At 42.9% G+C, this 23605-nt stretch overlaps 1 protein-coding gene across 2 annotated transcripts in view; it reads left to right on the forward strand.

Moving 5' to 3' along the window:
- Window positions 1-871: 871 nt before the first annotated feature.
- MIDN (midnolin) overlaps window positions 872-23605 on the forward strand; it is a 51692-nt gene continuing 28958 nt past the window's right edge. Inside the window, exons 1-3 of one of the 2 annotated variants that reach the window (XM_085845619.1) lie at window positions 872-1381; window positions 19459-19546; window positions 19899-19961. In XM_085845619.1, coding sequence (XP_085701745.1) covers window positions 1185-1381; window positions 19459-19546; window positions 19899-19961 — 348 coding nt within the window. In that variant the 5' untranslated portion in view covers window positions 872-1184. The remainder of the gene's footprint in view (window positions 1382-19458; window positions 19547-19898; window positions 19962-23605) is intronic. The other variant, XM_085845618.1, reaches the window with a different exon arrangement.

Consider the following 23605-nt stretch of genomic DNA (forward strand, 5'->3'; position numbering starts at 1 on the left):
ACCTTCAATGTAACAATTCATACCTGACCGAGTCATCGTGAAGGCAAATGGTTCGTGTTACTTCCATGCTAAACCGTAGGTTGGCAACCATTTCACGGGCTTGATGGACCGAATGGTCAACGGGCTGTTGAAATTCCTTGTACAGTGTTAGGGAACTATATATATAAATATTTATATATATATATATATATTTTTTTTTTTTTAACGTTATTTGGCACTTTGATCAAGTGATGTCACACATCCACAATCGATCTTTAGAAGAAACGGAGAGCACTTCTAATTCTCTCTCTCTTCGGCGATATTTGTTGAACCCGACGGTCAAACACCCACTGCAGCAGTTTTATGAATGTTCCTCCGGTGAGCGAACCAGCGATCGGGAACTAGATGTACTCGAACCGCCCATCACCCGTTTTTGGCGTCCTGCGGTTGTCGTCCTTACAAGGATCGGTATGCGGATTCCGCTCATTGGCTACGGCGTAAAGCGGTTCGGTCCCCGGGTCGTTGTGGCGGGGCACTACCGAAGAGCGCTCGTTTTCAATTGGCTATGACGCCGGATGAGTCGTTCTGATTGGACTATATTATTGAAAGGCGTGGTTTATGTTGCTTCTATTGGCTGTGACGCCGATGAGTCGTTCTGATTGGACCATATTATTGAAAGGCGTGGTTTATGTTGCTTCTATTGGCTGTGACGCCGATGAGTCGTTCTGATTGGACCATATTATTGAAAGGCGTGGTTTATGTTGCTTCTATTGGCTGTGACGCCGATGAGTCGTTCTGATTGGACCATATTATTGAAAGGCGTGGTTTATGTTGCTTCTATTGGTTGTGACGCCGATGAGTCGCTCTGATTGGGCTCAGATCTTAAAGGGCGGGGCTTATGTGGCCCAAGCCCATGGAGTGAGGCGCAGCCTTACAAAGCGGCCGCGTTTGCGGCCGCGTTAACAAAGGAGTTGTTATATTTGTATATTTCTTCACCCTTTTTGTGAAATGTACTTTTAACCTTTTATCAATTGGAAGCTTTCAGAAGGAAAGGCGACCCCCCCCTCTCCTCTCCCCCTCCCGAACTTGCGATTTGATTAACTGGAAGCGACGTTTCACTCTCCCTCTCTCTCTAGATCTCTCTCTCTCTCTTCCTCTCTCTCCCCTCATTTCATTCTCCCTCCCTCCGCCGCCCACGCACCAAAATGGAGCCGCAGCCTCCCGAGCCCAGGCCCAGCGAGCCGCGAACACCGACGCAAATGACAGTGGCGGTTCGAACGACCACGGGGACGGAGTTCGAGGTGTTGGTGCCTGTGGAGGAGACCGTGGACGGCCTGAAGCTGACATTGGCCCGACGTTTGCGCCTTCCCCGGGAGAGACTAACCCTGCTGCACAAAGAGACGTAAGAGGCGCCATGGGGTCGTGTGTGGAGGAGGGACGAGGGTGGTGGAGCTGTCGGAGTTAGAGGAGTCCGAGTGCGGTAACACCGACAGGGTTTTCGCTCTTCTTTGTTTCTATTTTCCTTCCTCCGGTTCCCTCATTTTTAATCTCTCCCCTCACACTCCATTTTATTTTATTTTATTCGAACATGGCGCCCTAACCCCTGATGATGGGGAAGCACACTCGTGTGTCGACGTGATCCGTGTGCGCCGCTCTGTTCGAGGCCTTCGGAGTGCTGGGCCCTTCCGTGATGCCTTTGTCTCCGCTCGTTTGTCGCTGTTTTATTTCACTCCATGACCCCCTCCTCCTCCCCCCCCCTCCCCAATCCACGTCTCAGCCGTTCATGTCGATTCACATCCAACACCATTTGTCCCAAAGCTATCCGAGCCTCCTGCCTCATGTGGAGCAAATGTAGCTCGTCCACAAATATGCATGATGATGATGATGATGATGATGATGATGATGATGATGATAAATGGTTGTTGGGTTATTTGTGCCAGACAGAGGGTAATAAATACGAGTCCTGGTAGTGGAGACCGGTTTGTGTTACTGCTCGTCATGGTGTGCATGACTCGAGTAATGTTCCATATGCGTGGGGGGGGGGCTGGGGGGCTGCAAAGGGGGGGGGCGGCTTGTGAAGACCTCCGATGAGATGTTTCCCTCCCTGGTGAAAATTTCTTCTTATAATTATTACTCGGTTTGAAAATACCATCGCAAATGCTTCGTCAAAAGAGGCACTTTGTGGTTGTGTGTCAAAGAATGTCGAGGCCAAACAAAGGTTGAACTGTGGTTACGTGGTCCGGTACCATCCACGGAGCAGGCGCTCATTGCACGCTCATCCGGGGAGTACTTGGATCTTCCCTGCTGTCAAAGCCGAAGGACTCGACACAAAGAGTGAGCTTCTTCCTTCTGACTCGACTTCACAACCGTTAGTCTTCGGCTTTCTTTTGAAGGTAGTCGTGTGAAAAGCATTTTGTGGAGTCCAGTGTCTGCATGATGATTCGGGGGGGGGGGGTGGGGGGGTGCGTTGATTTTAATAATGATGCAAAATATATTTGCCACGATTGACGTGGAAAGAAGACTGCAGTCATGATCTTCAACTCGTGTTGAGTGAGCATGGAGTGTGTTGTTTTATTTATTTATTTTTGAACAAAAGTGTGTGCGTCGCGTGACGCGCATGGTCTGGATCGTAGCTGCTGGGCCGACGTTCCCCACCCTTCTGCTGTTGCTGAGTCTGTGGAATCTCTGGATCCAGGAGAAAGAATGTGAGACATTTCATCAGGCAAACAAAACTAAATAAATACATTTTTTTTAAAAACAACAACAAAAAAAAGAAAACCCCACCAAGTGTGACGCTGCAAATTCAGTTCACAAAAATGAATGGGATGTGGCCTCGCCATGATTATCCTCGTACGTATTGTTTTAGAAATTATGGAAACAATTGAATTGCAGTTGGGAATGACCAATTTTGAAATGGATGATATACGTATATACTTGTAATAGATTTTTTTTTTCATACAAAAGCAGAGCAAGAAAGTTTGATATAATCCACCAGAGCTTTATTGGAGACGTTCACTTTTCACAGCATTTTAACACCTTATTTACATGTTACCACAACTTTGATGCAAATGAGCGTTGTTCTGAATATACCATATTACTCTTTGCAATCGATGTATTGTGAGTTGTATTGATATTGCTCTCCTAGATTTGCTGTTTGCTTACAGGGGGTTGGGGGGGGCGGGTCATTATCTTGCTGGAATGTGGATCCCTTGCCCAAGAGGGTTGTTCCTGAGCGAATGGCATGGTGGATCAGAATATGCTCGTACTTGTCAGCAGTCAGCATGCCATGAATTTGTCACCCATGCTGTTTGCTCAGATTCATCCTCTATCTAGTACTGATCCTATTCCATACTTGCAGTACTTTGCTCTATTTTATGCATTGACTGGTATTCTTTCTTCCGACGAGCAAGCTGTCGATTGTCCCCTGGACACTTCGAAGTTCAATTAACCCGAAGAGCACACATTTCCAGCTTTGTGGATCCCACTGTTTCTTTTGTTATCCCCTCAAACTTTTGGTTTGGTTATTGCTCTCCAGCTTTTGCTTTCAAGCATTTACACTTCTAAGAATGCAACTTTCTTCTTGTTGTATCTTGCTGTTCTTGAGGTGAGTTGCACCTGTATTTCCAGCACAGCAAGTGGGGTTTTATCCCATGTCAAATCTCACTAAAAAAAACACTGCCAACTCCGTGCTGTACTCCGATATATATATATATATATATATATATATATATATATATATATATATATATATATATATATATATATATATATATATATATATATATATATATATATCCTGGTGTTGGCGCAGTGGTTAGGGCAGCGGCTTGGGATCCAAAAGGTCCTGAGTTCAAGCCCCGTTGGGCCACTGAATTAATACACCAGGGGGTTGACTCAGCCTGTCATCCTTCCGAGGTCGGCAAAATGAGTACCAGTATACTGGGCCGGTGTATACCCTGGTTAAAATAGGTGTACCATATCCCTGTGTCGTAAGAGGCGACCACGGTTGCGTCAGGAAGGGCATCCGGCGTAAAACGTGTGCCAAATCACTATGCGGATCATACGGATGATCCGCTGTGGCGACCCCTAACGGGAGCAGCCGAAAGAAGAAGAAGATGTGTATATATATATATATATATATATATATATATATATCTATTTATATATATATTTATATATATTTATATATATCTATATTTATGTTTTTTTTTTTTTTCAACGACAATTGGTACACTTGGTGAGTGCTTAGAATTTCATTTGGATCCCAAATTTTGTGCCGCTTGGTCAATGGTTTTAAAAATGTGGTTCACTGAAATTTATATGTCTGAGCATACCAGTCCTTAAATCTCATGGACACATTCCTAACTAGAACGGCATTCGGTGGAGCGCATACCTCCGCCAGGCTGACCAGTTTACGTTTTGTATCTCACTGATAGGCCAGATTTGCATCCATACCTGAACGAAAATCTATTTGGCGTGTTCGTGTCACCTACTCGACTCGTCCAACAAGTTGTGTCATAATCTGTCCACAACTTTTTGAGATATCGTTCTTTGTATAATTTTTGGTCCAATCACTTTAAATATTATAGTATCCAGGTCTTCACCAAAATCCAATCAATTTGTTCTCGTCACACACCCAACCAGTTCACCAAGTTGCTTTCAAATTTGTCCATAACTTTTTGAGATATCCTGCTCATAGACAGACAAACAGCTGAAAACGTAACCACCTCCGGCCACCTTCTGTGGCAGAAGTAATAAAGCTAAAAACTTAATTCTCTGGAAGGAATGATTTTTTTTTGTGTGTGTGTGTGTGTAAAACACTAAAGGGAATAATAAAGTTCCCCCTCTACCCAACGCCGAATCATCCTGCATTTATATTTTTTCAAAAACGTGGCAAATAACAACCTGCTTGTGGTGAAACATCCCTGAAATTTGCATCCGAGGCACTCTTGTGCTTCTTTCTGGAGGCATGCCTACTTTGTGTCTCCATGGTGACCCAAATTGCCTGACTGCATCCATTCATTCAATCCATGTTCTGACTTTCAATCCATGTGCTGACTGCATCCATGTTCAAACGATTTGACTGACGTTCCTCACTTGATGAAGTTAAATATATTGAGCGTCATGTGCCTGGGATTAAACCCACCTGTTCTGAATGACCTGCTACCTTCAAGTCGTGCCAATTAGCTGGAATTCAAAGAACAGAGTTATACACACTTTAACGTTCATGTAAAATGTAAATGATGAATGGCCTATTGGTCTGAAGCACCAAATAAGTGCAAAATAACCTTTTTGTGAACGGTAATGTGTTATTTGGATGATCTCTTAAAATTTTATTGTTTCTCGTAGTTGTTGGTCTTTGTTGTGTGTTTTTGTTTAAGAGTAGTCATTGGTCTTTGTGTATGTTATGGAAAGCTTAACCAAGTGGAGCACACTCTCATCTATCTGCAGTCCCACTGGGCTGAACAATTGAAGCTGGAAAAGTGAAGACGGCCAACAAAGGATGGATGTAACAACGTTTTGTCTTTTATCTTTATTGAACATCGACTTAAATCTCAGAATAACTTCCCATAGCCTTCGTAACTTGAACCTGGGTAGAAAGTATGTAAGACCCTTCGAAGGCCCAGAACGTATGACGTGTAGAAAGTGTACAGGACCTTGAAAAGGCTAACCCAGTAAAAAGGCCCAGGACGTGTGACAAGTAAATCAAGAACTTCTCTTTGGTTTGATCACAAATCGTATGCTGGCAGACAATGTTGAGAAAAGCGCTCAAATCACTTTCTGGTCTTTCTGTGGAAAATATTTAATCAATATCTTCTTCAAACTCCTGTTCTCCAAAGCCCTGGGCCCAGCAATGTCATTGATGATCCTACTATTAATTTGCAATTGGTCACTGGCTTTGACAACACTTCAAATTTTTATTATGGACCCAAGGCCCATCAAAATGCAACGTTTATCGAACAAACTGTTTGAAATGGAGCAGCTCACTGCCATTAGAGCATTAAAATTGCATCAGATGTGGCAATAAATGTGAATTTTTTTTTCCCAGCTTGCTGGCTCATTGACAGAAGATGCCATTTGCATTTTTGCCACCTCTTTCCCAACCCCGTTTAGAATCCTGTGCGAGCACAGGCAGCTTGCTAGTACGTATAATAGGTTGATGCCATCTGTCTGTCCCACCCTGAAACACGGAAACGCTCCTCGGAGAGAAAAGGTTAAGTAGACATTGTTTCAAATTAATCCAAACCTGCAGGAAAATGATAATAATAGTACTGTATAAAAAACAATCTTGTCCACAAGAGATTGCATCTTCAAACATATAAAGTCCAGATAGTGCAACTTTTTGAACCGAGAACTTCCTCTGTCGATGGATTGGATGTGGTGGGGCAGTTCCCCTGGCCTACAGTCTCGTGATGCGATGCCCTTAAACTTATTCTTGTGGGGGTACGTCAAGGATCGTTTTCCAAAGCTCTATTGCTGACATTGAAACACTTTGTGCAAGGATAACCAATTGCATCAGCAGTGTGATGAGGGATATGTTGGCCAACATGTGGACTGAAGTGGATTATCACTTGGCTGTGCTACGTGCTACGAAGGGTGCACGTGTTGAGGTGTACTGAAAGACTCAAGAAACTTGATGAATTATGTGACAAAATGCAAAAAAAACCCCCCAAAAAACACATCATTGTATCTCTTGGTTTGATTGTAATAAAATTTTAAAACCGGAACAAGAATTTGTGGACAGCATGTAGCACGTCTTTCAAAAGCCGGAAATTATCTTCATATATTCCATGCTAAGTTTACCCAATCAAATTTTTTTGAATCGATCATTAAATTGATACTCACTTTACTCTCATTTTAAGTGCCAGGTGCATACAACTCAAGACAATTCCTCATTGAACCTCCCATTTTTAAACTTTCAACTAGTGCAAGAATAAAAGGCTTCCTTTTCCCCCCCCCCGATACTGAAGGTCTGTTTGTGTGCAGGACAAGGACAAGCTGATTAGATTTTGGTGAAGATCTGGATTCAGCCACTAGAAAAAAATTTCTAGTGATTCTTTACCATTTGAGAGACAGAGCCAAAAACAATATATAGCACGATATCTCAAAAAGTTGTGGACGGATTCAGACTAAACTTGGTGGACACATTGAGTGTGTGACAAGGAAGAATTGATTTGATTTTGGTGAAGATCCAAATCCGGATCCAGATACGAGAATGGTTTAATTACCTCCGCCACCGAAGGTGAAGAGGTTATGTTTTCAACCCTTTCTGTCTTTGTTTGTTTGTGTACAGGATATGTCAAAAAGTTGTGGATAGATCCGGATGAAATTTTGTGGACAGGTTGGGTGTGTGACAAGGATGAATTGATTAGATTTTGGTGAAGATCTGGATCCGGATCCAATGACGAAAATTTTAAAATGATTCTTCACCATTGAGAGATCAGGCTAAATATGATATATAGCACGATATCTCAAAGTTGTGGATGGATTCGGATGAAACTTGGTGGACAGGTTGGGTGTGTGGCAAGGATGAATTGATTAGATTTTGGTGAAGATCCGGATCCAGATACGAGAATTATTTAATTTTTAAAGTGATTCCTCACCATTGAGAGATAGAACCAAAAAGGATATCCTACTGTACACCATGATATTTCAAAAATGTATTGGGCCCGATATGTTGTCGTGGATCAGGCATTACATGGTGGAGGTATGCACTCCACCGAGTGCCCTTCTAGTTTTTTTAAGTTTTTTATTTTTTTTTTAGTTTTTTTTTTCTAGTTTAGTTTTAGTTTAGTTCTAGTTTTTTTTAAGTGATTCTTCACCATTGAGATATGGGGCCAAAAATGATATTTCGCATGATATTAAAAAAAAAAAAAATTGGGCCCGATATGTTCTACTGGCTCAGGTGTTCCGAGGCGGAGGTATGTGCTCTACCGAGTGGCGTAGTTTCTATTTTCTATCATCATATTTTTACCATGAGCTGCTATTCCTGATTAGTTCTACAGCATTGCTAAACTTCTATGCCATTATTTATTCAGAATGCAGTAATACGGCATATTTCAGAGGCCCATGCAATTCCTGTTTGTTTGGGCACGTCATTGAGAATTATTCACTATTGTTGCAGGATTAAGTGCAATCCTTTTATTTGAACAACATGCAGGAAACCTTTCACGCATTTATGTGCTGCTCTCATGAAAGAGGAAAGGAAGGGGTCCCATTTGAACTATGTCTTTGTTTGTTTGTAATTTTTTCTTTTGAACTGTAACACCCATTGCACCATTGTAGTACACCTAATCAAGAAGTGCCTCATCAAATTCCTTTATGAACAGTTCAGTGAATTGAAAAGGACTAGTACGTGCCTGTACGTGCAAAAAAAAAAAAAAAAAAAAACTTTCAAACCGCATGCCAGAAACAACAACCACACAGGCCGTTCCTTCGCTCTCATGTGGCCGTACGTGCAAACAAAAAAAAAATTAAAAAAAAACTTTCAAACAACCTCACAGGCCGTTCCTTCACTCTCGTAAACGACGACTGGATTGGGGCATTGTGTTTATCTATAAATGCGCATAAGAAATCGAGAAATTATTAGAATACAGTGTCATCACTATCCGGAAGTCCGTATGTTGTAACCCGTAATGGGGAACGCGGCTGAGGATCTCTTCCCCAACGGCCACGCCTACGCAGCAACGTGTCCTGTCATTGGTAACTAAATGGCGCATCAGCCACGCCTATGCAGCAATGTGTCCTGTCATTGGTTGGTAAATAAATGGCCATAACTTGGGAAGCACTTGTCCGATTAATATCAAACCTTGAAAAGGCACATACTCAGGTCCCCAGCAATATACCTGCCAAGTTTCAATTAGATCGGACCAGTAGTTAGGGAATTTTAGCAAATTGTATTGACCATCTGTGAAAAAATTGCTTACCAAAAAATTTCTTCACTAACGTATTCATCTAGGTGTCTACTAACACCTATCAATTAGTGCAAACCCAAATCCTTGTGGAAAATTCTGGGGAGCCAATCAAAGTTCGGGTGCTCAGAGGGCCTGCGCGAAAAATTCGGAAAATTAACTTTTGCTAATGTTGACTTGTTGGTTGTCTAACTAGGGGTTTTTGGGGTGCTGAATTGATTCCATACATTATTTTTGAGAAAAAACACTCCTTGATCATATAAAATGTATTTTATTGACATTTTTAACAGAACTGTGCTCAATGGAAATGTTGCTTCGTCAGCTTTTACAACCTTATTCACCAAACTCCCCAGTATCTTCCTCACTCCTCTTGTCATCCAGCTGGTTTATGTTCAGGCAAGAGTTACCATGACAGATGCCACAAGCAGAAATACACTTGACTCCTTGCTTTTTACAGCAGCACCTGAGTGAGCTGCAGGCCACCGCACAGTTGCAGCTGGCAAACGTCAGGAGGTAGTCTGGTGCAATGGGGTCTGTAGAAGGGACTGGTGCATATACTTGCTCAGTGAGTTGCCATCCGTAGTCCCGGGCATCCAACGATGGACTTTGCAGCATCAGCCAGTCTCTAGTCTGGAGGTAAGCTCGGAGAGAGTGCTGTGCTGTAGCTCCTGTTGTCGGGGGAGTTTCTCAGGTTTTATGCTCCCAGTAGCAGCGCGCTTGCTGAAGATGTCGAATCTCAAGTCTTCCAAGTCTTTTGAGGATTTCCCATGGAACATGAGCATGAAAAGACCACAGCCTGCTTTAATGATATCACCTTTCTCAGCTCGGATGTCCATAAACACGTCCATTGCCCTCTCTGCTTCATCAGTCTTGCACAGCTTGCTTAGCAAAGTTGGTTTGCTGAACCCAAAAATTGCAGACTGTATCGCAGCCAGAGAAGCTGTGCAAGAAGATGAGATACCTCCGGTATATCTCTGGGAGGACCTCCCGGATATTTCCGACATCGTAAGATGTTTCTTTGGCTGTCTTGAGGAAGATCGGATGGTCTGCAACATGATGAATCAGCATAACCAGGACGTCTGTGTCCTCAGCCCTCACCTCGACAGGGGACTCTGGAGCTGCGCGGACGATGGAGGTGTCGGCATCATCGGAGCATTGCTGTACACTGATTCCATTACTACTAAATGTCTCAGCAAGGAGCAGAACGAGCTGGGCTTTGTTGTTCTTGTTATCGAGGAACTTTTCTCTTGCAATGATGATTTTGAGATCCAGACGAATCTGAATGTCACAGCATGCATTCTTTGTTCGTCTCAAGTGGTCATGGTCCTTGGTGGAGCTGCCATATCTGTCAAAGACCACCGTTTTCCGGAGGCGATGGCTCCCCATGGACTTCACAAACCGGAGGTAGCTCTCGGCAACATCCTTCCAAGTAAGGTTAGCCTCCCACTTGACATTGTGCAGGAGCCACCCACCATCAACCACAAGGCTTGTGCAGGGGGTTGTTCGACAGGTGCCACACATGCCTTCAGGGACCTTGCTAGGGCAGCCTTGTCTGGCTTTCACAACTTTTGATTTTTGTCAAACAGAGACATCGGTTTTGGCGTCAACTCAAAGCGCAGAGCTTCTTTGGTCTTGACTTCACGCTCACTGATGACAATGAGGCAGTTGAATAGCTTCAGTGAGTCAATGACCAGCTTCTCACCATTGACTTTGGGTCCAGATCTGAGACTTGCAAGTGATTTGACCTTGTGTTTGGTTACCATTGCATCCACAACAGTTTTCCCATCCATCTTAGCCTGTATGGCTCTGCCAACTTCTTCCGCTTGATCAGCGTTGACTTGGTCTTCAGGAGTGCTGCTGAACCCAGTTGAGAAGGACACCAGAGTCTTCTTGTCCCGTGTGGCATCAAAAACTTGCGATTAGCTGTTTCAGTTGCAGTGGATATACTTCTCGCACGACTGTACAACTCTGTTTTACAATCCACATGGTATCTCAACTTGTTCCAGTCCTCATTTAGTCTCCCGATCAACGCTGCATCGCCCACAAGCTCAGAATGTGATAAGATCCGTGGGTGGCCTTTATTGGAGACTTTTGAGAGCGTATGCTTTTCAATCCCGGAACCACCACAGATGAAACACCTCAAGCCAGGTTCAGTCACATCCTTGTCCATACTGTCCTAAAAAATAAGGCTTTTTTTTGTAAACAACAGACAGGACATGAAATTTTGACACAAAACAGGCAGAACACACATACAGTGATGTGTTTTAACATTAATAGGTCCACTCTACGTTGAATAGATTCAACTTCTATTGAGTCCGGTACACAATAATTTTATAGCTAAAAGCTCTTTGCTAACGTCAGCTAACACAGAGAATTCTACTGAGCATGAGCACAAGTATGACCAACAATATAGAAGTGGTTTCAAAAATGTTGCATGCTGGTTTCAGCACAATTTGAACAATCTGAATCAATTGAGCCAAATTACCGCAAAACACAATCTGAGATATCTAAAAATGTATCATGTCAATATTTTACAGCCAGGGATTCATTTTTCCTCAAATGTAATTGTTGAATCAATTCAGCGCCCCAAAAAACCCCTAGTTAGACATCCCACAAGTCAATATTGGCAAAAGTAATTTTCCGATTTTATTTTTATTTTATTTTTTCACGCAGGCCCTCTGAGCACCTGAACTTTGATTGCCTCCCCAGAATTTTCCACAAGGATTTGGGTTTGCACTAATTGATAGGTGTTGGTAGACACCTAGATGAATATGTTGGTGAAGAAATTTTTTGGTAAGCAATTTTTTTCACAGATGGTCATCACAATTTGCTAAAATTCCCTAACTACAGTGGTTGGCGAGAAACACCGGTCGGACCCACACACACACACACCACACACACACACACACACACACACACACACACACACACACACACACACACACACACACACACACACACACACACACACACACACACACCACACACACACACACACACACACACACACACACACACACACACACACACACACACACACACACACACACACACACACACACACATACACACACACACTTTTGGAATTATAGATAGATAATGTACTAATCCAACTGCTGCGCAAGCCAGTTCAAAAACCCCAAGAACTTTCTGGACATCCAGAATATTTTGGAATGGAGCGTGAAAGGCACTTTTTCAAAAGGTGCCACAGAAAAAGACCTTGCGATGGTATTGGTGGAACAGTTAATCCATTGGCTACCAATGTCAGTTGTAATGAACAAATAACTGAGCTGATATATACAGTGCCTTCAGAAAGTATTCACACCCATTGACTTTTTCACATTTTGTTGTTACAGCCTGAATTTTAAAAGGATTATACATACACACACACACACACACACACACACACACACACACACACACACACACACACACACACACACACACACACACACACACACACACACACACACACACACACACACACACACACACACACACACACACACACACACACACACACACACACACACACACGTAGTCGTCGACTTACGACCGTCATTGGTTCCGACCGATCGGTCGATTTGGTCGTAAGTCGGACAACCTTTATTTATTTATTTATTTATTTTTTTTAATATCATACTTTATAATGATACAATTGTCATCTGTAAGTTATACTGTATTTTATTCACATTTTCTTTGTTCAAGTCAAACATTGCACTACAGTACAATTGGTTTAATACGGTACTGTATTTGCAAAAACATTCAAAAATACGAAAAATACAAAACATGTTATTGGTCACTCATGCTTGGCTGTGGATCATCGATGTTATCTGCTCGGGCAGCCCTCGAGGTATCCGGAGTTGTTTTTTTTCGTAAACATGGTGAGCTTTGTTTGAATGGTTTGTTTCTTTTTCTCCTCGTAAATTTCACGATACGGGCGAAAAACATCGTGTGAAAAAAATAATAATAATAAAGTTTGTCGTTGTCGTAAGTCGCATAGGTCGTAAGTCGACAACTACGTGTGTGTGTGTGTGTGTGTGTGTGTGTGTGTGTGTGTGTGTGTGTGTGTGTGTGTGTGTGTGTGTGTGTGTGTGTGTGTGTGTGTGTGTGTGTGTGTGTGTGTGTGTGTGTGTGTGTGTGTGTGTGTGTGTATATATTGTCACTGCTCCACACATAATACCCCATTATGACAAACTGAAAACTTGTTTTGAGAATTTTTTACAAATCAATTAAATATGAAAAGCTGAAATGTCTTGCGTCATTAAGTGTTCAACCCCTTTGCTATGACACTTCAAATTGAGTTCAGGTGTATCCAATTTCCTTTGATCATCCTTGAGATGTCTCTACAACTTGATTGGAGTCCACCTGTGGCCAATTCAATTGATTGGACATGATTTAAAAAGAATCACACCTTTCTATATAAGGTCCCACAGTTGACAGTGCATGTCAGAACAGAAACTCCACCATGAAGTCCAAGGAACTGTCCGTAGAATTGGATGTAATTGTGAGGAGGCAAAGATCTGGGGAAGGGTATAAAACAATTTCTAGCGTTGAAAGTTCCCAAGAGCACAGTGAGTTTCATCATGAGGAAATGGAAAGACAAGGGAACCACCCAGACTATAGAGCTGGCTATCAGACCAAACTGAACAACCGAGCATGTTGACAGTCCATGTCGGAGCATGAAATGGAACTGTCAATAGAACTCTGAAATATAATTGTGAGGAGGCATATACTTGGGGAAGGTGTAAAACAATTTTTGTAGTGTTGAACATTCCCAAAAACACAGTGGGCTCCATCATTAGGAAATTGAAAGAATATGGAACCAATCGAACTCTTCCTAAAGGCGCTGTCACACCTTGACGATTTCGCCAGCGTATGCCGACATGAAAAATTTGTCTAAAACGCTGGCACACGTTGAATATGTTATGGGTACGTTTTGATAACATTAAGAGCACGCTGAAAAACACTGCCATACGTCATAGTACGCTGGATTTCATCGTTGTACTTTGCGGTTGTCCTCAAATTTTAGCATGCTTGAAATTTTACGACGTATGCCAGCGTATGACTCGCATGTTCCGCTACGCTGGCCATAAGTTGTAGGCACGTTATGCGATCGTTAACACATGTCGACACACATTACTTGCAAGTTATTCATAAGTCGAAACACGTCGAGGTAACGATTAGCGTACCCGAAACTTATTTATAACCTATGAGTAACATGTTGTAGGCACGTTACACGATTGTTGAGACACGTCGAGGCACGTTATGTGATCGTTGACACACGTCGAGGCACGTTACTTGTAAGTTACTCATAAGTCGAAACACGTCGAGGTAATGCTTAGCGTACCCAAAACTTATTTCTAACCTATGAGTAACGTGCTTTGAACCTATGTGTAACGTACCTCCAACGCATATTGACGTATGTAGACGTATTTGATTGACGTCTTCCGGACCACAGAACTTACTAAACGTGTTTCTAATTTACAGCTGCAGTATGATGGCGTATTGGCAGCGTTTAAAAAAAAAATAAACAACTACAATAACTTCCGATATTTCATCATGTGCCGTTACGTCACGTCCGATTGCCTCTTCAGTTTGCTCATGTCTTATTCTTCGTTCCTCCTCTGTGAATATTTTGTTTGTGGATATTGTCACGTCGACGTCGAAACTTGAAAGCAAATGTCCGAATATATTTTAAAATTCGTGATGGACTAAAAAAATAATAATAATTTAAAAAAAAAAAACAACAACTTCAGATATTTCGTCGCGTGCCTTCATGGAGCCCAGGAGAAAAAAAGAAAATGTGCCTTGACGGAGAAAATAAGTTTCGGGTATGCTAAACATTACCTCGCGTGTTTCGACTTATGAGTAACGTACAAGGAACTTGTGTTGACGTGTGTCAATGATTGCATATCGTGCCTACAATTTATTCCCAGCGTAGCGGAACGTGTGAGCCATACGGCGAGTACGTCCTAAAAATTTCAGCATGCTTGAAATTTCACGACGTACTAGACGTACCACCAAATATGACAGCGTACTTCATCGTTTTTCAACGTGCTCTTAACGTATTCAACGTGTGCCAGCGTTTTAGACATTTTTCATAGGTTGGCATACGCTGGCTAAATCGTCAAGGTGTGACTGCGTGGTTGACACTTCCAATTCTCAGGCGGTTATGATTTAAATCGGCGTGCAGTAGGTTTTTAACAGGCTATGCCACGAGTTCGTCATCGATACGTGCAGCGCGCTTTGCCTAAGTTAAACTATCGTTGGGCATAGGTTGTGAACGCCGACAACAGGCTAAGCATTCATTGGTATAAGTTATCTATAAGACAACGAAACGTTCTGTGCCCGTAACTAATATGTTATGCATACGACCAACACGTTATGAATACGACCAAAACTTAAAAAAAAACATCAAAATTTCAGCGTATGCCAACGTTTTACATACATTTTTATACGTTGCCATTGCTGGCTAAATCGTCAAGGTGTGACAGCACCTTAATGCTGGCCGTTCAGCCAAACTGGGCAAGAAGAACCTTGGTCAGGGAGGTGACCAAGAACCCAATGACCACTCTGACAGAACTACAGAGTTCCTTGGCTGAATTGGGAGAACCTGCCAGAAAGACAACAGTCTCTGCAGCACTTCACATATATCAGTTTTATGGGAGAGTGGCCAGATGGAAGTCACTCCTGAGAAAAGGCACATGACAGCATGCCTGGAGTTTGCAGAAAAGGCACATGAAAAATGTCTGGCGGAAACAGAGCAAAGCTCATCACCCATCGAACACCATCTTTACAGTGAAGCATGCTGGTGGCAGCATCATGCTATGGGGACGCTTTTCAGCGGCAGGGACTGGGAGACTTGTAAGGATAGAGGGAACAATGATTGGAGCCAAATACAGGCAAATCCTTGAGGAGAACCTGCTTCAGAGTACAAAAGACTTTCGACTGTGGCAAATATTTAGATTCCAAGAGGACAATGACCCCAAGCAGCAAGCCCTGGAATGGCTTCATAACAGGAACATGAAAGTCTTCGAGTGGCCCAGTCAAATCTCAGACTTGAATCCCATGGTGAATCTGCAGAAAGACTTGAAGATTGCTGTTCATCGACACTCCCCATCCAACTTGACAGAGCTTGAATAAATCTGCAATGAAGAATGGGAGAAAATCGCCAAATCCAGATTTGCAAAGCTGATGCAGACATACCCAAGAAGCCTCGAAGCTGTGATCACTGACAAAGGTGCATCTACAAGTATTGAATCAGGGGGTTGAATATTTATTGATGCAAAACATTTAAATGTTTCATTTTTAATCGATTTGCAAAAATTTCTCAAAACACATTTTCACATTGTCATTTTGGGGTATTATATGTGGAGCAGTGACAAAAAATTTAAATTTAATCCATTTTAAATTCGGGCAGTGACACAATAAAATGTGATAAAAGTCGAGGGGTGTGAATACTGTTACGTTTGAGGGGGGGTATGCATTCAAAGGGTAATTAGGATGTTTAATTAGGTATGCCATGCTGTTCGAGTGTACCAGGATCTCGATGTAATAAGTAGCAATTCAGTGGTGATAAGTTGTCTAGTAAATGTCCATTTCTTCAAGGGGGAAATGATAATTGTCACGTAATTAGATAGGGATACGGGATAGGGTAAGTGTGTCTGCGTAAACCCTTTTGGTATTCTCTGGAGGCTGGCCGTGACGTCACAGGAGAGTACTGCGGATGGCTCCGCCCCGTGACCACGATTGGCAGAAGGCGACGGTGGTGGGCCAATAAACGGCTCGATTGGAAGTGACGAGGACGGGAGGATAAAAAGGTTCTGTTCAGGGTCGAAAAGGAAGAGGAAGAAGATCGGGACAAAAAGATCGTGTTTTTTGGGGTGGAGGTTGTTGTGCGGGGAGCGTGCTTGTTGTTGTGCGGATTCGATCCTGTTTTTCATCGTGTCTTGGAGCCTTGCTGAGCCTCGTGCCTCACCTTGGTTGGCTCTGGGGTTCTGCTGACTCGGAGTACGGGGTCGAATGGCGGGCGGACCTGCCTCCCTCTCCTGCTCGCAACTTGGCGCCAGAACTGGTTCCCTGGTGGCTGTGAGCGGACTTGGGCCAGGACCAGGAGGTCGACAGCACCACGGTTTCTCCTGCCCCCCCTGACGAGAGCAAGGCCAGCTCGTCCGACGCCAATCTAGGGACACTTGCGTCCACACCACGGTCCAGCCTGACCACCAGAAATAGCTACGGTGTGTGTGTGTGTGTGTGTGTGTGTGTGTGTGTGTGTGTGTGTGTGTGTGTGTGTGTGTGTGTGTGTGTGTGTGTGTGTGTGTGTGTGTGTGTGTGTGTACTTGGCGCCTTAGAGGGTTTGAGATCTGTATATTCATTGGAATTGTCTGTGTTTTCCCCACGCCCGATCTCACACCATCCCGTCGAATCGCCCCGGATCCCTCTTCTTGCCGAGTCTTGTTATTTCTGGTTAATAATAAAAACAAATAAACATCATCAACTCAGTGAAAAGCGACTCGTGCCACCTTCCTCGTCCCGTTTGCGGTAGAGCGATTAGAACCGCCATGTTTGGGTTCTAAATAAATAAACCGCCTCCATCGTTTCGGCTCATTCTACGTTGGCGGGACTGTTCAAGTCCCGTGGACGTCACAATACTTTCTGAAGATATTGTATATCTTTTTTTTGCATCCAAAAATATTCCTTTTGTTCTCTTTGACTTTACCACCCCGCATGACTGTCCTTGGGCCACAACTGGCCAAAAGCAAAAACGATCCCCGGTACTCAAAAGATGCATTTCTGCAGTCCACTGTTATTGGTTCTCCTTGAAGCAATATAGATGATTTTTGTTGTCCAAAAATCGAGGCTCATGGAAGAAGAACTTGACATTGTGAAATGGTAACCTAGATCGTGACATTGGGGCCACAGTTTGATGCAACAAGCAAGTGAATGAGTTGACGAAATAGGGGAGGGAATGAAACCCGAACCTGTAATTAAGAGGGTTGAGTGATGTAGGGTTAATGGGTGTAGAAATGATTTCAGGTAGAAATGGGGGATGGCATGAGATGGTAGTGCACGAACCACCATCTCATGTCATCCTCCATCCCTTCTTGCAAGGCCTGGATTGGTGACTGTTGAGTAGCATCTCGAGCTTTAGGGGTTATCGGTTTGTGACAACCAGCAACATCGTCCATTCGTGGCAGGCATGTGATGAATGTCGAACCCCAGAATCGAGAAGTTCAACTGCATTTCATCCAACTTGGTCCCTTTTATTGATTTTTTTTTTTAATGTCCTCTGTGGCCTGTCATTCTAGTGCATATGAGTGAAGTGTGACTGCTGTTGTGCCAGTATGAGCAAATGGTGAGGGATCAACATACAAATATCTAACTGATGTGCAATCAGATTTCAGACATCAAATATGTTGATGGGGCTTATTTTCAGACATAAAATCACCCAAAACTAAGTTCCAGACATTTCTCTGATTGACCTGAGTGGCTGAAATGACGTACATGGTTGAGGGTATCTATGGATCTCTGAGTGACGAGTGTGAATTTTTCAGAGGATATTACACAGTGAAGTTGTTGGGGTTGGGACGTTGGGGAGGTGGGGTGGAAATAAAAACTGACATACTTTTTTTTGTGGAAGTCACTTCCACGGTCACAAAGAGGAAACCATTCATTACTTTTGTTTGTTCAAAAACTTCAAAGTCGCATTTAAATTGTATATGTGTAGCGTGATTCGGAGAGTTTTGAGATTTTGAAAAACGTCTGGTAGGCCCAGTCAGGTCTCACTTTGGTGACTGGTATCTCAAACTATTTGGCCATGCAGTCTGACGTTTTGCCAAGTTTGTGATCCAGTCAAGATAGAATGAACCCAATGTCTGATCAATATTTGTACACTTCATCTCTCATGTCCGGGAACAAACAGAGATGCTCAAGTTCACTCTTGCAAACGGCTCTTATTGAAGCCGACATTTTTGCATGGAGTATTCTTTACAAGCAATAAATTTTTATCTCCCCTCGTCATGCAGTATTCCATTACTACATTCATTCTACTACTATTTAGTATGACTTGGTATGACTAACTGTACCAGTTACGGAAGCCTTGTACTGCTGTCGCACTTTTTCATTGGTTTAAATGTCATTGTTGACTATTGCACGTGACTGAACTCCTTTGCCGGTCTTTTTCCCTACAACGAAGATGTTTGTGCATTGTCGTTCGACATACTTTATTTTTGAGAGGGAGAAATGGAGATATTCTGGCTAATGAGTGATTAGCGCATACATTACCCACAAAGTAATTGCAAAATCAACACTTGCCACACTGCACCAATGAAAAAGACGAAATTACGAGGTGCTCTGCATGCCCTGCGTAGCTGACCGCTTGTATCCAGTAGAGCCGTGCTTTTTATATATTTATTTATTTATTTATTTATTTATTTTAAATGTACCGATTTTGATGTTGCTGCATAATGCAAACAGACAGTAGTGAATGGAGAATCCTAGTGGATACTTTGTTGGATTTTTAAATATTTTTTTCAAGGTTTCTCCTCTCTTCCCCCTTCCCCAGCCATCTGAAGTCGGGCAGACTGAGTGATTACACAGTTACACATGGCAGCAAGCTAACACTTCTGCCCGCTGTGGAATCCGGGCTCGTGGTGAGTTGCTTTGCAGCATGAGATAAACTAGTCTCACTCGGTTTGTGCACTACAATTATCGGGTAACTCGACAAACATTTAGCTTGTTGCCCTTGCATCAAGGGTGCTCGTTTGATTGATGAGGGTTTCTGATGGTTATCTTAGACGTGAGATCATAAATTGTGCATAGTAAACACGAGCTTCATCAATGTGAGCGTCGTGCAATCAACGTGTCTTAAAGAGTGAGCGTCGAAGATTTTGTTTTTTTCTTTTATGGCAAAGCTATTAACGATTCGTGCATTTTGCAGCTTTGTTGGAGTGATATAAAATGTGTTTGTTTAAGAAAGACTTAACGATGAACTGTTGTTTGCAGTCACAGAATGCTCGGCCAGAGCACTCTGTTATGCAGGCGCTGGACAATTTGACGGACACTCAGGTGGGTAAATATATTAAGCAAAGTTGAAGCTTTTTATTTGTTTATTTTTTTCCTATAAATTTACAATTTATTAACAGGATTTCTTGGATTGTGCCTCATTTAACTTTTATTCCCATTAAATGCGAAGCAAGTCCCAAGTCTAATGGACATTGTATTGAAATTTTTTGTTTTTTTTAAACTTGTTTGGCTTTTAAGAATACCAAGGTTGCCTATTGCTCATGAAGCATGCAATGCCTTGAGTGGTGACTAATTCCAGCAAAGAACTCGTGGTCTGTGTTGGTGGCACAAGAGAATTGAAACACCAGAACAGAATGGTTAAATTTATCCGCCATAAAGAATTACAGAGAACTGGCGTTTCAGGCATTTACCCTTAATCGAAGTAATAAAAAGAGACGAGAATGGGACGAGGGTAGCTATAGGGTGGGTGGCATCACCAATGACCTGATGACTGATCTGCTGCAGGTGAGCAGTGCCTATTGGACAGAGGTGTGAACATCATGAAAAGTATTGGTCAGGGTTTAAACGTCAGGAATTATTTCCTCCTACAAATGCATCATGAATCATTCAAGGATGTTACTCATGACGTTTAAACCCCCTCCCAATACATTACTCCTGTTCACACCTCTGTTCAATAGGCATTGCTCACGTGCAGCACATCAGCTGTGAGGTCACTCGTAACGTCATCCACCATATGTCAACCCTCGCCCCATTCCCATCTCTCTATTTTTGCTTCGATGAAGTGTAAGGCCTGAAACGTCAGCTCTCTGTAATCTTTTGTGGCAGATAAATTTAACCATTCTGTTCTCGGGTTTTTGATGCCTTTTGAGGCTGTACTGAGCTGCTGCGATCGCACGTGCCTGCAAACGCGGAGCAGAACATTGTGGTCACATTGCAGCTCGGGGCAGCACAAGTGGAATGCTGCTGTTTGGTGCGGGTACACGAGGTGCCAATGGCTGCAAAGTCTTTTGCTTGTAGTTTGTCTGCCGAGGCTCGGTTCGCTGAGCAAATATAAACCATTTTTTTTTCCCCCTTTTCCTTCTACTCTTCTCTCTCCTCCTCCTCCCTCCCCCCACTCCCCCCCTCCCCTGCCAAGTAACCCTCACAACCAAGCAACTTCATGCATTTTAACCATAGTTAAACTTATCTTGTATTGTTGTACCAACTGCCAAAACAACTTGGCTATTTTTGAGAAGTGACTCCAAAATTTCATGATCACAAAACATTCGTGCATTCGTTACTCTTTAGCCATGAAGATAATTACGTATAGGTCGATCTATTTATTGGTGAAATGTTCATGGTAAGAAGTGGTACCTCACCCTCCCCCTTTTTTATTCATGATTAATGTACATACTGCCCTGTGTTTGCATGTATTTTGTAAATGACGTGATTATTTAGTCAGCTTGGAGGCCATGTGGTCCCACGGGTTCTTCTTCGCCTCTGCCGTACCTTCCTATCCATTTTTTATTCCCTCCCCCCCCCCCCCCCCCGCACACAACGTTCCCTGGGGGCAGTTCAGGTATGCCCCAAGGCACAGAGCACTACACTCAGCACAGAAACGTTTGTGTTTCGGCCGTCAACTGTAAAGTGGGGGAGGAAGTAGTGGAGCTGTCGAGATTTTGAGCAGTTCATCAGTGAGAAGGTTAACGCTTGTGAAAATCTTCACTGTTGGTGGGTCAACAACACTATGGGAACTCAGACCGAGTAGTGAGACAGCAACGGTCAATCGCATACCACCAGCAACCACATGCAAGAACCAATCCAGCCTCTGCCAACCGCTGCGTCGTTCCAGCAGTCGACACCATATTGCACTTGGCCCACACCTGTCCCCCTTTCTTTTTTCCACCCAGCTATCCCTGTTCTACCTCTGTTATTGGCTCCAGTCATTTGTGTTGTTCCGACTAGTTTTCTTCATTACCTCCACCACCGAAGGTGGGCGGAGGTTATGCTTTCACCCGTCTGGCTCTCTCCTGGTCTCTCTGTGAACGGGATAGCTCAAAAGTTGTGGACTGATTTGAATGGAACTTGGTGGACAGGTTGGGTGTGTGACCTGGACGAATTGATTCGATGTTGGGGAAGATCTGGATGCAATAAATATTTAAATTTTTTTAAGTGATTCTTCACCATTGAAAGGGCTAAACCGATAGATAGCACGATATTTCAAAAGGTTGTGGACAGATTCGGACGAAACTTGCTGGATGACTCGGAAAGTAATAATAAGCTGATTAGATTTTAATTAGGGTCCGGATGCAGATTTGGTCTATCAGTAGATTACAAAAACGTAAACTGTTCAGCCTGGTGGAGGTATGCACTCTCAGAGTGTCGTTTTTAGTTTCATAATGTAATAGACGCTTCATTGTCATCATGGTCGAATCTTACCACAAAGACTTTAAAAATGGTATGTGCTGCTTCCTTGCTCGACATTAAGCATCTAATGGATGGGGCTTGGACAAACTTTGTGTGTTGGTATACATAAGGAGGAGGACATGTCTCATTGATTGCCCTGCTGAATGCAGAGAGAAGCTAGGTCGTATAGATGGTGTTACCGGTACCCATGGTACTCTGTGACTTCACTTCCGCAAACTTTGGTGTCTGTGTTTCAAGTCAAGTTGTGTGTTTGTGTTGTGTTTGTTGCAGCTCTTCCACAAACCTTAGACAAAGGTTTAAAAAAAAAAAAAATCGAAAAATTTGAAAGTGAAACAACCTTGCTTGTCTTATGCTCATGGAATTGAGGGGATGTGGGCAACATACATATACATATAGCCTTTTGTTAGCAGAATGTCAATCCTCAAGTTTCCCTCTGCCATTTGGGAGTCAACCACAAAGTGTGGATTGACACCACATGTACAAGGGTCATATTTTTAATTCCAGAAACAATTTCAAAAGGAATGGTGTGAGAAATCGTTTACATTGAACAGACGTATGAATAAGCATCGAGACTGGATATAGGTAACTTGAATTCACCAAAACTAATTTGAAAAAAAGTTGCATCTGGGGCTGTAAAACTTTGAGATGACCCTTTTAGATCAGACTGAGCATTGCAAGAATATAAACCACCTCATTGAAGATCACGCGTGAGCTTTTTATTGACGGTCCATTAGTGACATGATAATTCTGCCGATACCTGCCGAGCTTCTAGAAGCTTCATCGTACTACTGCCTTCAGCCGATTCCATGACCTCTGAGGTATCGGTTCCAGTGCCTTCGTCATCGGGCCACTTGCTCTGCAACACAGCGCTGAACATTTTCTTTTGTTGTTGCCATGCGTTATTCGAAACCTTTATACTTTGACTCGATGCAACTTTGCTGTTGTTCAAACATAATTGAATAATTATTGAAAGGATTTTTTGTATCACAAAACATCCATAGCACTTTTACGATGCACTATTTTTATGCCAAATGTAAAGACGAAGTTGAGAATGACTATTGCTTCATTGGATATGATTATATTATTCATCTAGCCTAGTCTATGTTTATCCTTTGGCTCTGAAGTATGTTTTGCCTATTTTGATTCCTGCACCGTGACTGTGTGTGGCTGGCCACTTGTCAAACGCTTTCCTGTTGCATGATGAGCCCTTAACAATTCGCCTTTTCTGTACCTTCCATTACCAGCTGTCACCCCTCGTGCACACTTTCATGTACATTTTT

The sequence above is a fragment of the Eptatretus burgeri genome, chromosome 11 (assembly GCF_056783735.1).
Source record: "Eptatretus burgeri isolate ZD-2024b chromosome 11, Ebu_testis_v1, whole genome shotgun sequence".
NCBI classification, from domain to species: domain Eukaryota; kingdom Metazoa; phylum Chordata; class Myxini; order Myxiniformes; family Myxinidae; genus Eptatretus; species Eptatretus burgeri.